A 16941-nucleotide genomic window follows, 5' to 3' on the forward strand; every position below is an offset into this window, starting at 1 on the left:
GTCGTTGCCACGGTGACGTTCAGGCTGTTAGGGGGAGTGTGCTTGGAGTGTGCTCAGACTGCAGAGAGAAAGGCAGAAAGAGCTGTGGAATAGGTCCCAAACATCAGCTCATTACGGAAAAACCGTAAAAGATAGGTGAAAACTAAAATGATCATGACTGGCACGAAGAGCTGTGCAACACACAGATGTGTTTTTCTTCCTTGTACTGTGAGAAATGTGTGAGTTACAGCAGTGGAAAAACAGTCAACTTATCAGGAAAACCACAATCTGTTTGTATTGATTTGAATAGGGGAAGAGGAGGGGATAGCCTCCATTCTACTGCCTGCCATTTCACTGTAGAAAGAGCTAGGTCTTCAAACTTAGGTTCATATGAAGCCCAGGAAGTGTGACTACATTTTTGGAAAGAATCATTTGCCTCCTATGTATCGTTTGGCCGGGAGGACGAGTTATCCACCAAATTTTGAGGTGATTTTCAGCTGTTCTCACACTCTAATGAGATTGGTATGCCAGGAATGCGCACTCTGTTTTGGTGTTTTCTGACAAATCTGACCCTTTTCTAAGACCCATCTATCAAAAACCGTAAACCTCATCCTCAAACAAGGTACATTTGTGCGGAGACGACAAAAATGCCTGCGTTTTAAAGTTTAAATGAAGTCTGTAGGTCAAAGTATGGCGAAGCAGTAGCAGTCAGAAAAAAGTGTTTTTTTGTGGCCGATTTTTTCCTCTCCCCATTCATTTCTATGGGACTTTTTATGCATGTTTTTTGCCCATAACTCTGTGAAAAATTAATGAATCTCTACCTTGAGTCATAGCACACGATTCCCGATGACACCGCACATTTTGATATATTAATTGCAGGGGTCCTCCCAGCGGATTAGGCTGAATTAATCGGCGAAAAAGTGTCCGGAAGATGAAGAATAATATGAATATGTGAAAGAGGCGCGAGCAACAACAATAGGTGCTCTGGGCCTGTGGCCCCGAGCCCCTAAATATGTGAAAGAGGCGCGAGGTGCGAGCAACAACAATAGGTGCTCGGGCCTGTGGCCCCGAGCCCCTAATAATAAGTTTAAACGCACGGTACAACAATAGGTGCTCGGGCCTGTGGCCCCGAGCCCCTTAATATGTGAAAGAGGCGAACGGAACAACAATAGGTGCTCGGGCCTGTGGCCCCAGCGGATTAGGCTGAATTAATCGGCGAAATCTTGTCCGGAAGATGAAGAATAATTTGAAAAATATGTGAAAGAGGCGAACGGAACAACAATAGGTGCTCGGGCCTGTGGTCCCGAGCCCCTAATAATAAGTTTAAACGCACGGTACAACAATAGGTGCTCGGGCCTGTGGCCCCAATCCCCTAATAAGTTTAAACGCACGGTACAACAATAGGTGCTCGGGCCTGTGGCCCCGAGCCCCTTAATATGTGAAAGAGGCGAACGGAACAACAATAGGTGCTCGGGCCTGTGGCCCCGAGCCCCTAATGTGAAAGAGGCGCGAGGTGCGAGCAACAACAATAGGTGCTCGGGCCTGTGGCCCCGAGCCCCTAATAATAAGTTTAAACGCACGGTACAACAATAGGTGCTCGGGCCTGTGGCCCCGAGCCCCTTAATATGTGAAAGAGGCGAACGGAACAACAATAGGTGCTCGGGCCTGTGGCCCCAGCGGATTAGGCTGAATTAATCGGCGAAATCTTGTCCGGAAGATGAAGAATAATTTGAAAAATATGTGAAAGAGGCGAACGGAACAACAATAGGTGCTCGGGCCTGTGGTCCTGAGCCCCTAATAATAAGTTTAAACGCACGGTACAACAATAGGTGCTCGGGCCCTTAGGCCCCGAGCCCCTAATAAATATGTGAAAGAGGCGCGAGCAACAACAATAGGTGCTCGGGCCCCTAGGCCCCGAGCCCCAAAATATGTTTAAACGGGTGAAACAACAATAGGTGCTCGGGCCTAGGGCCCCGAGCCCCCAATAAATACGATGGACAATCGTCCCCTGTGCATGGCATTGCAAGCACATGGGGAATAACTTTAAACGCATGGAACAACAATAGGTGCTTGGGCCTAGGGCCCCGAGCCCCTAATAACAAGACAATTTCCACACGCGGAAATCGTGAGAGGGGCTCGGGGGTCGGGGGGGTATGTTGGTTCGACGTTGCCAAAGACTTCATGGTCGGAGGGGAATTCTGTGTTCTGAACTCTCATTCACTTTATATGGACAATCTGTGTGTCAAAGTTTGGCGGTTTATTGGACACACCTGGGACACAGAGCAGAGGGGCCGTTACCACAGCAACGGCGCTGCACTGACACACAGAGAATGAAACTGACACACAGAGCAGCAGGAATAGAGACTGGATCAGAACAGGTCCCTAAAAACTGCTAATTACAGGAAAACCGTAAAAGATAGCTGAAAACCGAAATAACCGTGAGCGTCAGAGAGACCTGGGGAACACACAGATATAGGTTTTTTTCCCGTACTGTGAAAAATGACTGAGTTTGGGCAGTGTAAAAACAGTCAACTGACCAAGACAAGAAGGACTCCGCTACAATGGAGAGTTAATGGGAGAAAGAAAGGATGAGCCTCCAAACTCCTGCCTGCCATTTCACTTTAAAAAGAGCTAGGTCTTCAAACATGGGTTCATATGAAGCCCAGGAATCATGGCTACCTTTTTATGAAAATATCATTCGACTGTGATGTATTGTTTGGCCGGGAGGGCGATTTATTCAGAGAATTTTCAGTTGAATTTTTGCTGCTCTCACACTCTAGCGTGATGACATCACACACTCTAACTCAGGAAATTTGGAAAATTTTCACTGAACCCAGGGGTTTTTGAAGACTCACCTATTGAAAACCGTAAACCCATGCTAATGCCAATTACATTTGTGTGGAGAGGACAAAAAGGCCTGCGTTTTAAAGTTTAAATGAAGTCTGTAGGTCAAAGTATGGCAAAGTAGTAGCGTCTGGAAAAAAGGGGACTTTCCTGGCTGATTTTTTCCTCTCCCCATTCATTTCTATGGGACTTTTTTCGCATGTTTTTCACAAATAACTCTGCGAAAAATTCACAAATCTCTACGAAAATAACATAGCACACTATTCCCGATGAAACCACACGTTTTGATGTATATTTTGCAGGGGTCTTCACAACGCCCTAGGCTGTATTAATCGGCGAAAATGGGTCTGGAAGATGAATAATAAGATCAAGAAGAAACGAACGGAAGAACAATAGGTGCTCGTGTCGATGCCCGAGCCCCTAATAATAACAAACAGCTCTAAGATATCCCATCATTCCACAAAATATTAGAGGAATCTACACCAAACTTTAGACCAAAATCTTCTAAAGCACCAGGTTCTTTATAAACTTTACACATTTACATACATCAGTTATATGTCTTCCACATATTAGTTTAGTTTTTTTTATATAAACACTTCAATATTCCTCATTTTCAAGAAAAAAAGAAACAAATTCACTAAACACTGTACATTTCTGGCCTTTGCTTGGCTGCACCACATCCTCCTGTTGGACCAGCTGCTGTGTTTGAACTGTAAATAATTATGTGGACATGTAGTTATTTATCTATGTATGACTATATGTATTTATTTATTTCCTACTAAATCCAAATCCAACAGCGTCTTACCTCTGTCCCTGCTGACATTATACAGCTGAATCTGTTCCATGTCCTCAGTCTGAATCTGAACTCACTCTAACAGATGAACACTACCTGTCCTTTGTCTTGTCCCATGTCTGTGTGTCTGTCTTCTCCTTGAATGTCCTCTATAAATGTCTCTTTTCTCTTCCTCCTGTCTGTCATTTTCTCCGTGTCGCTCCGTGCCCCCCACCCCCACTTCGTGTCGGACCCGTGCCTCCGTGTTTCCCATGTTTCCATGTCCGTTTCCCTCACCTTCTATTTCTCCATTCCTGTCTCTAAATGGTTCTTCTGTAGGTTCTTCATATATTGAACTGTCAGACTCTGTCTCCATAATCATCTTTAAGTCTTTTGAAACTGTGCGCGGTTCCTGCACAGTCTGCATTTCCTCATTCAGTGACTGCCGCTGGATGCGTTGCCATGGGATACGGACACTCCAGTACGAAAACATTAAACCCGGTCCGTCATTTTTCCGAAAAAGCTGCTTAATTGTTTGTTTTTGGACTAAGGAAAGTAATTCACACGATCCACAGCAGCTTCAACTTTAGTATAACAGTGAAAACACGGAGTGACGGAAAATCTCGTCATTGGTGGAGAAAGAGTTAAGTTGTGGAAAAAATGCCACATTTATTTATTTTCTCTCCCTCCCTCCACGAGTCTATTACAGTGTGGCAACTCTACTGTACAATTTTGAAAACTGCACATTTCTTTCAGCTACAAACAATGCTTCATTTACGAGTCGGTAAATGCCGGTGAAATCAAGGCATTATTTTATCGGTTTTAATGATAGGCAAAAAAACCGATGCCAATATTCACCGATATTACATTTTTATGCCAATATCGGGCCGATAATATTGGTGGGCCAATATTATCGGACATCCCTAAATAATAATAATAATAATGATAATAATAATAATAATATTACTAAACGCGCGGAAGAGTAATAGGTGCTCGTAGCTTCGCTGTGTCGATGCCCGAGCCCCTAATAATATGTGACTGAAAGAGGCGTGAGCAACAACAATAGGTGCTTGGGCCTATGGCCCCGAGCCCCTAAGTATAATTAAAAGAAAAAAAACATAACTAACTGAAACTGTATTGTGTACGTACAAAACTAACTAAAACGGAAAAAATTCATGATAACATTCGCTTCGTTTTTTTCTTTGTCAATGTTGGATTGATATGGAATCGATTTATTTCCATCAAGCAATTATAGCTGCTGGCACCATATGATATTTAACGGTCCGTCACTTCTTGTTTACAGTCATCTTCTTGTCCCCACTCTACCTGGAAACATGGAGACTAAAGTTGGGAGAAAGCAGCAGAGTCATGTCTGGGATATATTTGAATTCGACGGTGAAGAAGATAAAACATATAACAAAGTAAAACTAAACTAAAACTAATTATTTAGAAAATAACGAAAACTAATAAAAACAAGCAAACCTGCTCTAAAAACGAATTAAAACTAATTGAATTACAGAAAAAAAGTCAAAACTAAATAAAAATAAACTATCATGAAAAATCCAAAACTATGAGAACTTTGGTTCTTTCTGGCCTCACTTTCATCACTGTCCACACCTGCAGGTTGTTTCATTAAAAACCTATTCAGAGAAATCAACTTTGTTCTGTTTTTTAAAATGTTCTAAAATTGCACCAGACCGTTGTCATTAAGTAAAGTAGTTTGATCTGCTTGGCGCTTCCAACTACAGTGTCAATATAAACTCAATACAGACACAACTGTTTGATTAATAACAGCTGTATTTTTGTACTCTTCTCTTTTAATGAGCCTGTGTTTGTAAAGCAAAAGTTCAACAGCAGAATGAAACGGTAAACTCTGATTGGTATCAATAACAGGTATCAATAACCATGCTCTGTTTCTCTGTTCAGATACTACGCTGCCTTAAAGACCATGGAACAACTGGAAAATGTGTACATTCCCAGGTAAGACTGCAGCTCTGTGGAGGCTCTGATCGCTCTGAACACTTTCACCACAAATGATCAACAAGGGTTTCCCACAACCTAGTCAGGTCCAAACATATTCAGCTTCCTGTTTCAGATCCAGAGAGAAATCACAAAATGTTTAACCTTATGAAGTGCAGAATTTAGATGTTTTTTTTTTTCCCTCAAAAAAAAAATATGAAAACTACTATTCTTCTTTTTTTTTGTTCAAAGTGTTTTTAATACATATCAAGTCATCCAGAAAAGCATAATACAGTCATTGTTTTTTTTGTTTTTTTTATACCCAAACCCATGAACATTCCCACCCTGTTGCACCATCAAATGATGATAATTCACAATAATGATAAATAAATAAGGAACACAGATATTAGTCACAGACTCGTATTAATTAGACTCCTCTGGAATAAGTGAAAACTACTATTCTGTCTATGTCTGTCTTTTTGTCTACATATATATACATTTTTTTTGCCACAGGGGCAGCAGTTCTATACATGGGGGTGCAGTCCATAACTAACGTAACTAGCGCTTCCGTGAAAAAAAAGTGTTACTTTACATAGTTTTATCGTCCAACTCCTGGTTCTATTCCTCTATTATTCAGCGGATCTTACACCAAATTGTCACACCTTCTAACCTGTATCCATTGGACCCCCTCCACCGCTCTAAACCCCCCCCCCCAAACAAATGCTGGGTTCCATGAATTTGTCACATCCCCCCCTTCTTTACGGCGCCCCAGCACATGGAGACATTGTGAATTCTGAGACTGACACAGTTTGGCTCAGGTGAACGTTAGTGTCAGTGATGGAAGATATAGGAGGAAGATAACTGACACAACCTGATGGGATTTGCAGCAGGTTGGTTGCCCCCCCCCCCCCCCCCCCCCCCCCCCACCCAAACGGATGAAATTCACTGAGCAGAAGTAGGGATGGATAAACCAGAGGGGGCGTTAATCCACTCCATCCCCTCCAACAAATTACACCCTGCATGTGTGTTTGTACATATATATATATATATATATGTATATATGTATATATATATATATATATATATATATATATATATATATATATATATATATATATATATATATATATATATGTATATATATATATATATATATATATATATATATATATATATATATATATATATTTACACACTCTAGAAAAAAAGAAACGCATCATTTTCATTTTATCGATTTTTTTCAGAAATATGACAGTAATTGCAAAATTTCAAACTACAATGAGTTCAGTACTATTCTGAGTCAAAATGAAATGATTGTTTTCCTGGTTCCGGTTGATTGATTTCGATTAGCAATAAGAACTGTATTTTTGTATTCCTCACCCGTGTCTGCTCATGAGTGAAACTCAGAGATGAATTGGACCTCTCCTCAATTGTGCACAACCATTCCCTATAAAAAGACACCAAAATGGAGCAAAAACACATTTGTCCACAATGCCAAGACTACTGCAACCGGAGAGAGATCGGGCCATTGGCATGCTTCAAGCTGGACGGAGCAGACGGGCCGTAGCCAATTGCCAATTGGCACGATCCTGTGCAACGGTTGTAACACGTGGTCGACCAGATCTGGGACGGTTGTTGGAGGAGCCGGTGGTGTGGTAATGCTCAGACGCGTACAACGGTAGAGTGGTGGACTCTAAACACCCTGGCTACGGCCCGTCTGCTCCATCCAGCTTGAAGCATGTCAATGGCCCGATCTCTCTCCGGTGTACATATATATATATATATATATATATATATATATATATATATATATATATACATATATACATATATGTATATATACTATCAGTCAAAAGTTTTAGAACACCCCACCCCAATTTTTCCAGTTTTGTATTGAAATTCAAGCAGTTCAAGTCCAATGAACAGCTTGAAATGGTACAAAAGTAAGCGGTGAAGTGCCAAGAGGTAAAAAAAAAAAACAAAAAACTTAAGGTTAAACAAAACTGAAAAATAATGTACATTTCAGAATTATACAAAAAGGCGAACAAGAAATGGGTTAACAACTTAAAGCAGTTCTGCAGCAGTGGAGGTTGATCAAGCCTCGAAAGTTGGTGCTACCAATTCCTACAGGTGTCCCAACGTTTCTGAATTACTTACAACCCCGTCTGTGTCCATAAAAGTAGTGTTGGAACACTACTTGCAGGTGTGATGGGTCGAGTTGCAGCAAGAAAGCCATTGCTCAGACTTCAGAATAGGAAAAAGAGGCTTGCCTGGGCCATGAAACACCGCCAGTGGACTACTGAAGACTGGAAGAAGGTGTTATGGACTGATCACATCTGCAACTGGAAGTCTTCTCTTCACAGTTGAAACTGAGACTTGCTTACTGTGACCACTAATGAGCTGTGCTTGAAGCTGTTGTCCTGTGAGTCGCCTATCACTCAAGCTGTTGACTCTCAGAAACTTGTCTTCTGATTCTGTTGTGGCTTTAGGTCTGCCAGACCTCTTCCTGTAAACATTTCCCCCAGTTTCTGAATGCCTTTTGATGGTGAAGGAAACTGGACTTACTGACACCTTGACTTTCTTGGCAATTTCTCTCTAGGACAGACTTACATTTTCAAGTGTTATGATGGTCTGTCTCTCTTCTATTGTTAATTGCCTTTTCCTCTTTTCCATTTTTATAGGAACACACTACTTTCTGCAGTACAATACTGTTCAAATAATGCTCACAATGGTATGGCACCAAAGTGTGTTCCAACACTCCTTTTATGCAGACCGAGGGGATTGGAAGGAATTCAGAAACGTTGGGACACCTGTAGGAATTGGTAGCACCAACTTTCGAGGTTTGATCAACCTCCATAGCTGCCAAACTGCTTTAAGTTGTTAACCCATTTTTTGTTTGCCCTTTTGTATAATTCTGAAATGTACATTATTTTGTAGTTTTGTTTAACCTTACCTTTTTTTTTTTTTTTTTTTTAAACCTCTGGCAGTTCACCGCTTACCTTTGTACCATTTCAAGCTGTTCATTAGGCCCAAGCCGAGTAAAGTCGGCGCAGGGCCTATTTAGTCTGCAGTGAGCACATGGGGACGAAATCACCAGTGATGCGGTCGCCTTTCGCCACTGTGGCCACTCTCACACATATTCACATTCACGGCAGTGAGACCTTTCTGAACATTTATTTATTCATTTATTTATGTATTTATTTATTTATTTATTTATTTTCTTTATTTGCATAAAATAAAAACAGCAATAGAAAAACAACAACATTCAAACAAGTAACAAAATTGTGCAGGAGAGGTTAGAAGCCAAAAAAGAAGGCTTATATGAATACCTCCCCCAAAATGAATATACAAAAAAATAATTAAAAAATACAATATAACTGTAATAATAAACTAAAGTAAAAACAATAAAAATGTAATCCACATTACAAATCATCAAATACAAATCAAGTGATATACAGCCTTACATTTTTTCGTGAATTAAAGTCCTTTTCAGATGCTTTTTAAACAATGATAAAGTAGATGTTGATTGAAGTTCAGGTCTTAGATTATTCCACAGATTTGGTCCACGATATTTCAGAGAATACTGACAGACTGAAGTTCGGCAGTACGGAAGATAAAATTTGCTTGAAAATCTTGTCGGAAAGTTGTGAATAACAGAAAACAACAAAGAAATTGTGATAAACTTTTGGAAGAATATGAGTTAAGTGAACATATCTGTACATGAAGACACAGGTCTGGTAAACGTTCACATCAAAAACTGAGAGGAGATTGAATTTTTTGAAAAGAGGAGCAGATGAGTCGAGTCTCTTAGAAAAACTGATCATTCTTAAAAATTTATTTTGAATTAAGATAATCTTATTGAGATACGTGGGACAGGTTGCCGCCCAAACAGTATTGCAATAAATAATGTAAGGATAAATTAAGCAATAATAAAAAGTCAAGAAACAAGAATGATTTGTCCATGAACGAACTCTGTTCAAAATGCCAATTGACTTCATCATTTTTTTACAGACAAGATTAATATGAGATTTCCAATTCAATTTTTCATCTACAATAACACCCAAAAATTTAACGTAAGATACCTGGGTTATTTCAAAGTTGTCTATGAATATTTTGTTGTTTTCCTTGTTATACTTCTTATTTTTGTTACAAAATATAAAAAAATAGATTTTTGGGTATTGAGAGTTTATTATTTATTCTAAAACCATCTAGAAATAGATGATAGTTCTTCATTTGCTTCTCTAATCAGTGTATTGAAATTTTCATGTGATATAGCCAAACGTGTCATCAGCAAATAAAAGAGGCAAGACATTTTTACATACCATAGGGAGATCATTGATGTAAATCAAAAAAAGGAGAGGCCCAAGAATCGAACGCTGAGGAACCCCACACATTATCTTAGCTCTATTTGAATTATACTTATTGAATAATGCACACTGTTCTCTATCATTTAGATAATCCTGTAGCCATGTCAAGGCAACATCATCACATCCATATTTCTGTAATTTTGCAATGAGAATGTGATGAGCAACTGTATCAAATGCTTTGGATAAGTCTAAAAATATGCCAAGTTAGTTGAGCACATAGGACTTGGTATTACAATCCCTAATTGATCAGCACTTGGTAATGAGTGGGGTAGGGGTAAAAGCTTCACTGGGGTCTTCAGGTGGGCACCCTGCTTCGTTGATGTTTCGTTGATAGGCCCACAATGGCGGTTTGGATCGATGGCAACTACTTACCTGGCTTGATGGCAGTTTGGGTTGATTGGGTTGATGGAGAATACTTACCTGCTTTGATGGCGGTTTGGGTTGATGGCGCTGTAAAGAAAGAAAAAAGGTACGTCGGCGGTTTGACATGCTTAGATCTGTTGAGCACATAGGACTTGGTATTACAATCCCTGATTGAATGGCACTTGGTGATGAGTGGGGTAGGGGTAAAAGCTTCACTGGGGTCTTCAGTTGGGCACCCTGCTTCATTGATGTTTCATGATAGGCCCACTACATCTCCACAGGGCTCAACGGCGACACCAAGCTTCCCTGGTGTGCCCCCCTCGGCTTTTACCCCCGGTGGTCACTTTGCAGCCCAGATGGGGTCCTTCCTCTTTTTCCATAGTCAGCTGCTGCTGCGCTCGGTGGCTTCCGACAGTGATCTGATGGCTTGCTGAAGGGCCTGTCCTCGCACTCCCATCCCCTTCAGAAGCTTGGTTGTGGATCCAGTGACAAAGCCTCTGCATCCGACCTCCACAGGAAGCACATGGGCACGCCAGCCACGTTGTTCTGCCTCTGCTGTTATGTCGGAGTATTTCAGGCATTTGCGTTCGTATGCTTCACTGACTGCAGCCTCCCATGGTACAGTCAGTTCTACGATGAGCAGTGACTTCTGCGATGTTGACCGTAAGACCAGGTCTGGTCTGAGATTAGTTGTAATTATCTCAGGTGGAAAGATGAGCTTCTGGTCTAGATCAACCTGCATTTTCCAATCCCGGGCATTGGCCAGGAAGGTCATTTCCACTCTAGCAGCTGTTGTTGCTGAGAGTTGCCCTGCCCTTATGAACGGGATGGTGTTTGGCTGTCCAGGCACTGGAGGAGGAAGGGTGTTGTTAGTTGTTCTTCTTCCTTCCAGGATGATCGCCAGTTGTCGTAGGACCTGGTTGTGTCTCCAGGTGTACCGGCCTTGGGACAAACTGGTTTTGCATCCGGTGAGAATGTGCCTGAGTGTTGCAGAGGTTTTGCAGAGAGCACATGATGGATCCTCTCCTAGCCACTGGTGTAGGTTCTTGGGTGAAGGAAGCACATCGTAGGTGGCTCTGATAATGAAGCTGATCCAGCTTCCTTCCATCTCCCACAGGTCCCTCCATGTGAGCTTACGATGCTCCAGGTTTTCCCAGCTAGTCCACTGGCCCTGTTTGGACTGTGAGACTGCCTTTGCACATCTTGCTGCCTCTTCCTGGTGTCGAACCTCAGCCACGACCAGCTTTCTCCTCTGGGTAGCTGTGGCCTTGTGCCATGTGGGTCGGCTTGTTCCAAGTCCAAACCCACTTCTTCCATGCTGCACCTGCCCTACAATGTTTCCATGTCTGAGTGTTGATTTTGCTTGGTGTATGGCCTCTGATTGGATCCATTTCCTGCCAGTTGCCAATATGGGGGCAGCTGCTTGGATCGTGTCATCCTGAGACTCGTTCAGGGTCATGTTCAACCTCACTTTGGCACATTTATATTCCTCCGTGAGGCTAGAGACAGGCAGTTTCAAGGCCCCGTGCCCATACAAGCAGATATTGCTGAGGCAACGGAGAAGACCAAGCCACTTCTTGATGTAAGAGCTGACTGTCCTCTCCAGCTTCTCAACTTTGGTCATGGGGATCTCACAGATTATTAAAGGTCACATCAGACGGGGTAGCAATCCAAACTGCAGGCACCACGGTTTCAACTTGCCAGGAAGCAGGGTCTTGTCTATGCTGGTAAGACCTTTGATGGTTTCTGCCCTCAGCTGATCAATCTGGTCTGAGTCTTTGAGGCTCTCGTTGTACCAGCGCCCTAAGCTCTTAATGGGTAGCTCTGACACCGGCGGGATGGGTGTATCCTTGATGTAGAACCTCTGGTCCACAGGTTTCCCTTTGCTGATGGATATGCTCCTGGTTTTGCTAGGTTTCAGCGTCATCCTTACCCATGTGATGTTGTCCTGAAGTTTCTCAAGCAGCCGTTTTGTACATGCAACGGTAGATGTTACGGTCATCATGTCATCCATGTAGGTGCAAATGGGAGGTTGACGCTGTCCACACTGCAGACGTTCTCCTCCAACCACCCGCTCGAATGATCACCTCCATTGCCATTGTGAAGGCTATTGGGGAGATGGTACATCCTGCCATTATTCCTACCTCTAGTGCCTGCCATGATGTTATATATTTTGTTGTTTTGACAAAGAACTGCAGGTCTTTGAAGTAGTTTTTGACCAGGTTTGTGATGGTATTTGGGATGTGGAAAAAAATTAAAGGCTGTCCAGATGAGGGAATGGGGGACCGATCCAAAAGCATTGGCCAGGTCTAGGAATAGCACATGCAGGTGTCTTCCTTCCCTTTTGGCAGATTGGAGTTGGTGCCATATCATGCTCGTATGTTCTAAGCATCCTGAGAAACCGGGTATGCCAGCTTTCTGGACTGACGTGTCAATCAAGTTGTTTGTTTTAGGTAGATTGTCATCCTTTGAGCAACAATGCAAAAGAAGATCTTCCCTTCGACATTCAACAGATTAATCTGTCGGAATTGATCGATTTTTGAGGCATCCTTCTCCTTGGGGATTATCACTCCCCCAGCTCTCCGCCACACTTTTGGGATAGTTTGTGTCTTCCATGCCACCTTCATTTGCCTCCACAAAAACCGCAAGACGTTTGGGGAATTTTTATACAGCCGGTATGGTACTCCATTTGGACCTGGAGCTGAAGCTGTCCTTGCCTTCCTTACCACTTTCTCTTCCTCACTCCATCTTGGGGGACTGTCATCCAGCTGATGTTCTGGTTGAGGCAGTGGTCGCATGTCTGGTGGTAATTTCCTCTGTTCCAGTCTGTGGCAGTCTGTGTGAGTCATTTTCAGGTGGTCTTCTAATTCCCTCTTTGGCATTTTAAGAGATCCACTCTTTTCCTTTGTGAAGATTTCTTTCACAAATCTAAAGGAATCCTCGTAGAAGGATGTTCTTGCCCTTTCTTTCCTCTTGCATCGGAGCCTGATGTTTTCTGCTCTCCGTTAAACTTTCCAGGTGTCCCTTCAGGTCTGCTTGCAGGGGGTCGATGCCTGCTCTTTCCTCCTGTGAGGCTCTCTTCCACTGCTTCCTCAAGTTCCTTCTTTCTCTGACACGGTGTTCAATTTGTTGCTGCCTTCTGGACTTGGGAAGAAATATTTTTTTGTTATCTTGGTCTGTAGAGATTTTATGAACAAACTGCAAAAGAGCCATTTCTGTTGACATGTTTTTTTCTGAAGCCATATTGATGGTTACATAATATATTACTTCCGTCCAAATGTTTTATTATTCTTGTGTACACTAGCTTCTCCATTACTTTAGAGAAAAAGGGTAAAACAGATATAGGGCAATAATTTGTGAATATACTGGAATCCCCCGATTTAAACAGTGGTATTACTTTGGCTATTTTGAGGTCACTTGGTACAACACCTGATTTAAAAGATACAGATATAATATATGTCAAAAGCTCAATAATAGAGGAAACTACGTCCTTAATCAAGCCTGCTCTTTTTTCATTGTGTGCTGCAGAGGAGTCTCTCATTCCAGGTATGATGTCATTAACTTCTTTTATGGTAGGAGGGTCAAACATACTTATATTAGAATATTTCTCATTTATATTTTCTAAGAAATTATCATCTGAATGTTTCATGTTTTTTGCTAAAGAAGGGCCAATATTGACAAAAAATTCATTAAATCCATTTGCTATTTCAGATTAGTAAAGTTCCTCACACCATTAGATAGCTGAGATGGAATAAATGTAGCTACCTTTTCCTTGTTCAACAATTGATTTATGAGTCTCCAAGTAGCTTTTGTGTCATTGCAGAACTGAGAATTTTTCAGAAAAATACTTTTTCTTAGCAGTTTTCAGTAATTTCATAAACTGATTTTTGTATTTTTTATAACGATCAATATTAAATGGCATAGGACTAACAATACATTTTTAATATTTATTTTTTTTCAGATGAAGCCTTCTGTAAGCCAGGAGTAATCCAAGGTTTAGAGTGTTTATGCTTATTTTTACTCCCTGACTGAATGAGTGAAAAACAATTATCAAACACAAATGTAAAAATATTCATAAACGTTTGAAAAGTACAATCAACTACTTTATGTTTGAACACCTCCTCCCATGAAACCTTCTCCATTAAGTTTTTTAATAGCTCCTCTTTTTTCTTTGAAAACTTACAGTAATTAGTTTTCACTTCAGAGTTTTTTGAGGACTGATTCTTTTTTTTAGAAAAAAAATTGAAATATTGGTAAATGATCGGAGATGTCAACTAGCAGTAAACCAAAAATAATTTCATTCACAAAGTAGTTTGTAAAAATATTGTCTATCTCAAGGTAGCAGATGAACTAGTTATCCTAGTGGGTTTGTAAATGAGAGGATACAGATAAGATGCATGAAGTGTATTCAAAAATTCACTTGATAATTTCAACTCACTTTTAAGAAGATATATGTTAAAGTCTCCAAGAAGAATACAGGTTTTTCCTTTCCTACTTAAAAGCTCAAGAGTTGGGGATAAAACTCTTTGTGTTCCACTAATGGTACACAGACTGAAAATTACACTGTGGAAAAGTAGAATTTTCCAGCAAGAAGAATTTTTGAAATATTAAAAAATGACTTGGCCACGCCCCCTCAAAATATGAAAATACATTGCGCGGATGGGAACCTATCCAAAAAAAATTTCAACGTAGAAAGAAGAAACTTGGTCCAGACATAGCGCATGGTAGGACAAGTAAAAAATTACATCATGGCCCCACCCTAAACCCAGCAGGAAGTCGGCCGTATTGAGTTGAATTGTTGACTGATAAAATCCCACCCCTCATACTTTGATCATCTCCTCCTAGGGTTTACATCCAATTTGGACCAAACTGAGTGAAAATCACCTACACACGTGTGATCAAAAGTTATCACCTAAATTTTTGATCAGATGTTGGGCGTGGCTGTGATGACCTCACAACAAAGCGGCCATTTTGAGAAGTGTAAAATTGTGTATATCTCGCACACAGAGTGTCAGATTGAGTTGGACCCAATGTAGCATTTGTGCGGAATGACAACCTGAACGTGATTATATGTAATTCGTATAGTTGGATCGTAAAATGGCTCTCTGGCGCTCCCTAAATTTTTTTAATTGGAAAATTTTTTTTTAACGTAGTCAACCAAAATTTGGCACACACATCCCTCATGCCAAACTGAACCAAAAAGTCAATGAAGACACACCCCTATTTACAATTGTGTTGTCATGACAACACCAAAACTGTGCCATAGAAATGAATGGGTTTTTTTCATCTCCTCCTAGGGTTTACATCCAATTTGGAACAAACTTGGTGAAAATAACCTACACACGTGTGATCAAAAGTTATCACCTACATTTTTGATCAAATGTTGGGCATGGCTGTGACGAGCTTGCGATGAAGTGGTCGTTTTCATAAGTATAACATTGTGTGTAACTGGCAGAATGTCGGATCCAGCCCACGATAATGTGTCCTCTCACTGCCGGTGTCCTCGGCGGTCACACGAGAGGGCAATGGCCTTAACACCGCTTGCGGTTTTAATTTTTATTTATTTATTTTTTATTTTTTTGTCTTATTTTTCTTCTCCTGCTCTTTGAGCTCAAATTTGACCCCCTGAACATTTACGAAAACTCACCAAAGTTTGCCCAAAATTCAGCAGTGCGAGAAATTTAATTTACATATAGGTTTTGTAGATGTCGGTTAAGAAATGTTGCGGCAGCGCCCCCTTGAAAAGTGGAAATACATTACGTCAATGGGAGCATGTCCAACGTAAAGTTTGCCGTAAAGCCATGAAAATCAGTACACAGATTCATCATGAAGAGGCAAACCAAAAATATTATTGTGGCCACACCCCTAAACCAACCATAAGTCGGCCATATTGGATTGAAATTTCCAAAATGCTGAATCAGCGTTTTCTTTGACGTCATATTTTAACTATCTCCTCCTTGTGCATTTGGCCGAATGAGCTCAAAATTGGTGTACCATATATAGAGAAGTGGGGCATCAAAAGTTAGCCAAATTTTTCGGATCAGTTTTTCCGTTTTTGTGGAAGGAGGTCGCAAAGTTTGCTAAGTTTTATCAGAAATTTGCCTTTACAAATCTTGCTTCAGTTTGCACATACAATCACCGATTTGGCTCAAATTTCAATCAGACGTCCATCTCCAAGGCCTACACCCATTCATTAAAAGAAATTGAAATTTTGCGCTGTAGCGCCCCCTACAAATGTACATTTACAAAAATGACATCAGTTTGGACATACGAACACCGATTTGGCTCAAATTTGACTCAGACATCTGTGTCCCAGGCCTACATCTATTTGTCAAAAGAAACTGAAATTTTGCACTACAGCGCCCCCTATAAATTTAAAAAAATTTTTTTTTATTAAAATTGCTTCAGTTCGGACATACGAACACCGATTTGGCTCAAATTTGACTCAGACATCTGGGTCCCAGGCCTACACCTATTTGTCAAAAGAAATTGAAATTTTGCACTATAGCGCCCCCTACAACTGTACATTTACAAAAATGACATCAGTTCGGACATACGAACACCGATTTGGCTGAAATTTGACTCAGACATCTGTGTCCCAGGCCTATACGTATTTGTCAGAAAAGAAACTGAAATTTCGCACTACAGCGCCCCCTA

General features: G+C 41.0%; 1 protein-coding gene across 3 annotated transcripts in view; it reads left to right on the plus strand.

Moving 5' to 3' along the window:
• The window catches only part of exoc6 (exocyst complex component 6), a 275638-nt gene that overhangs the window by 80947 nt on the left and 177750 nt on the right, over positions 1-16941 (plus strand). For all 3 annotated transcript variants that reach the window (XM_030121915.1, XM_030121916.1, XM_030121917.1), the window contains exon 6: positions 5522-5575. In XM_030121915.1, the coding sequence (XP_029977775.1) occupies positions 5522-5575 (54 nt within the window). The remainder of the gene's footprint in view (positions 1-5521; positions 5576-16941) is intronic.

Source organism: Sphaeramia orbicularis, chromosome 19 (assembly GCF_902148855.1).
Source record: "Sphaeramia orbicularis chromosome 19, fSphaOr1.1, whole genome shotgun sequence".
NCBI lineage: Eukaryota > Metazoa > Chordata > Actinopteri > Kurtiformes > Apogonidae > Sphaeramia > Sphaeramia orbicularis.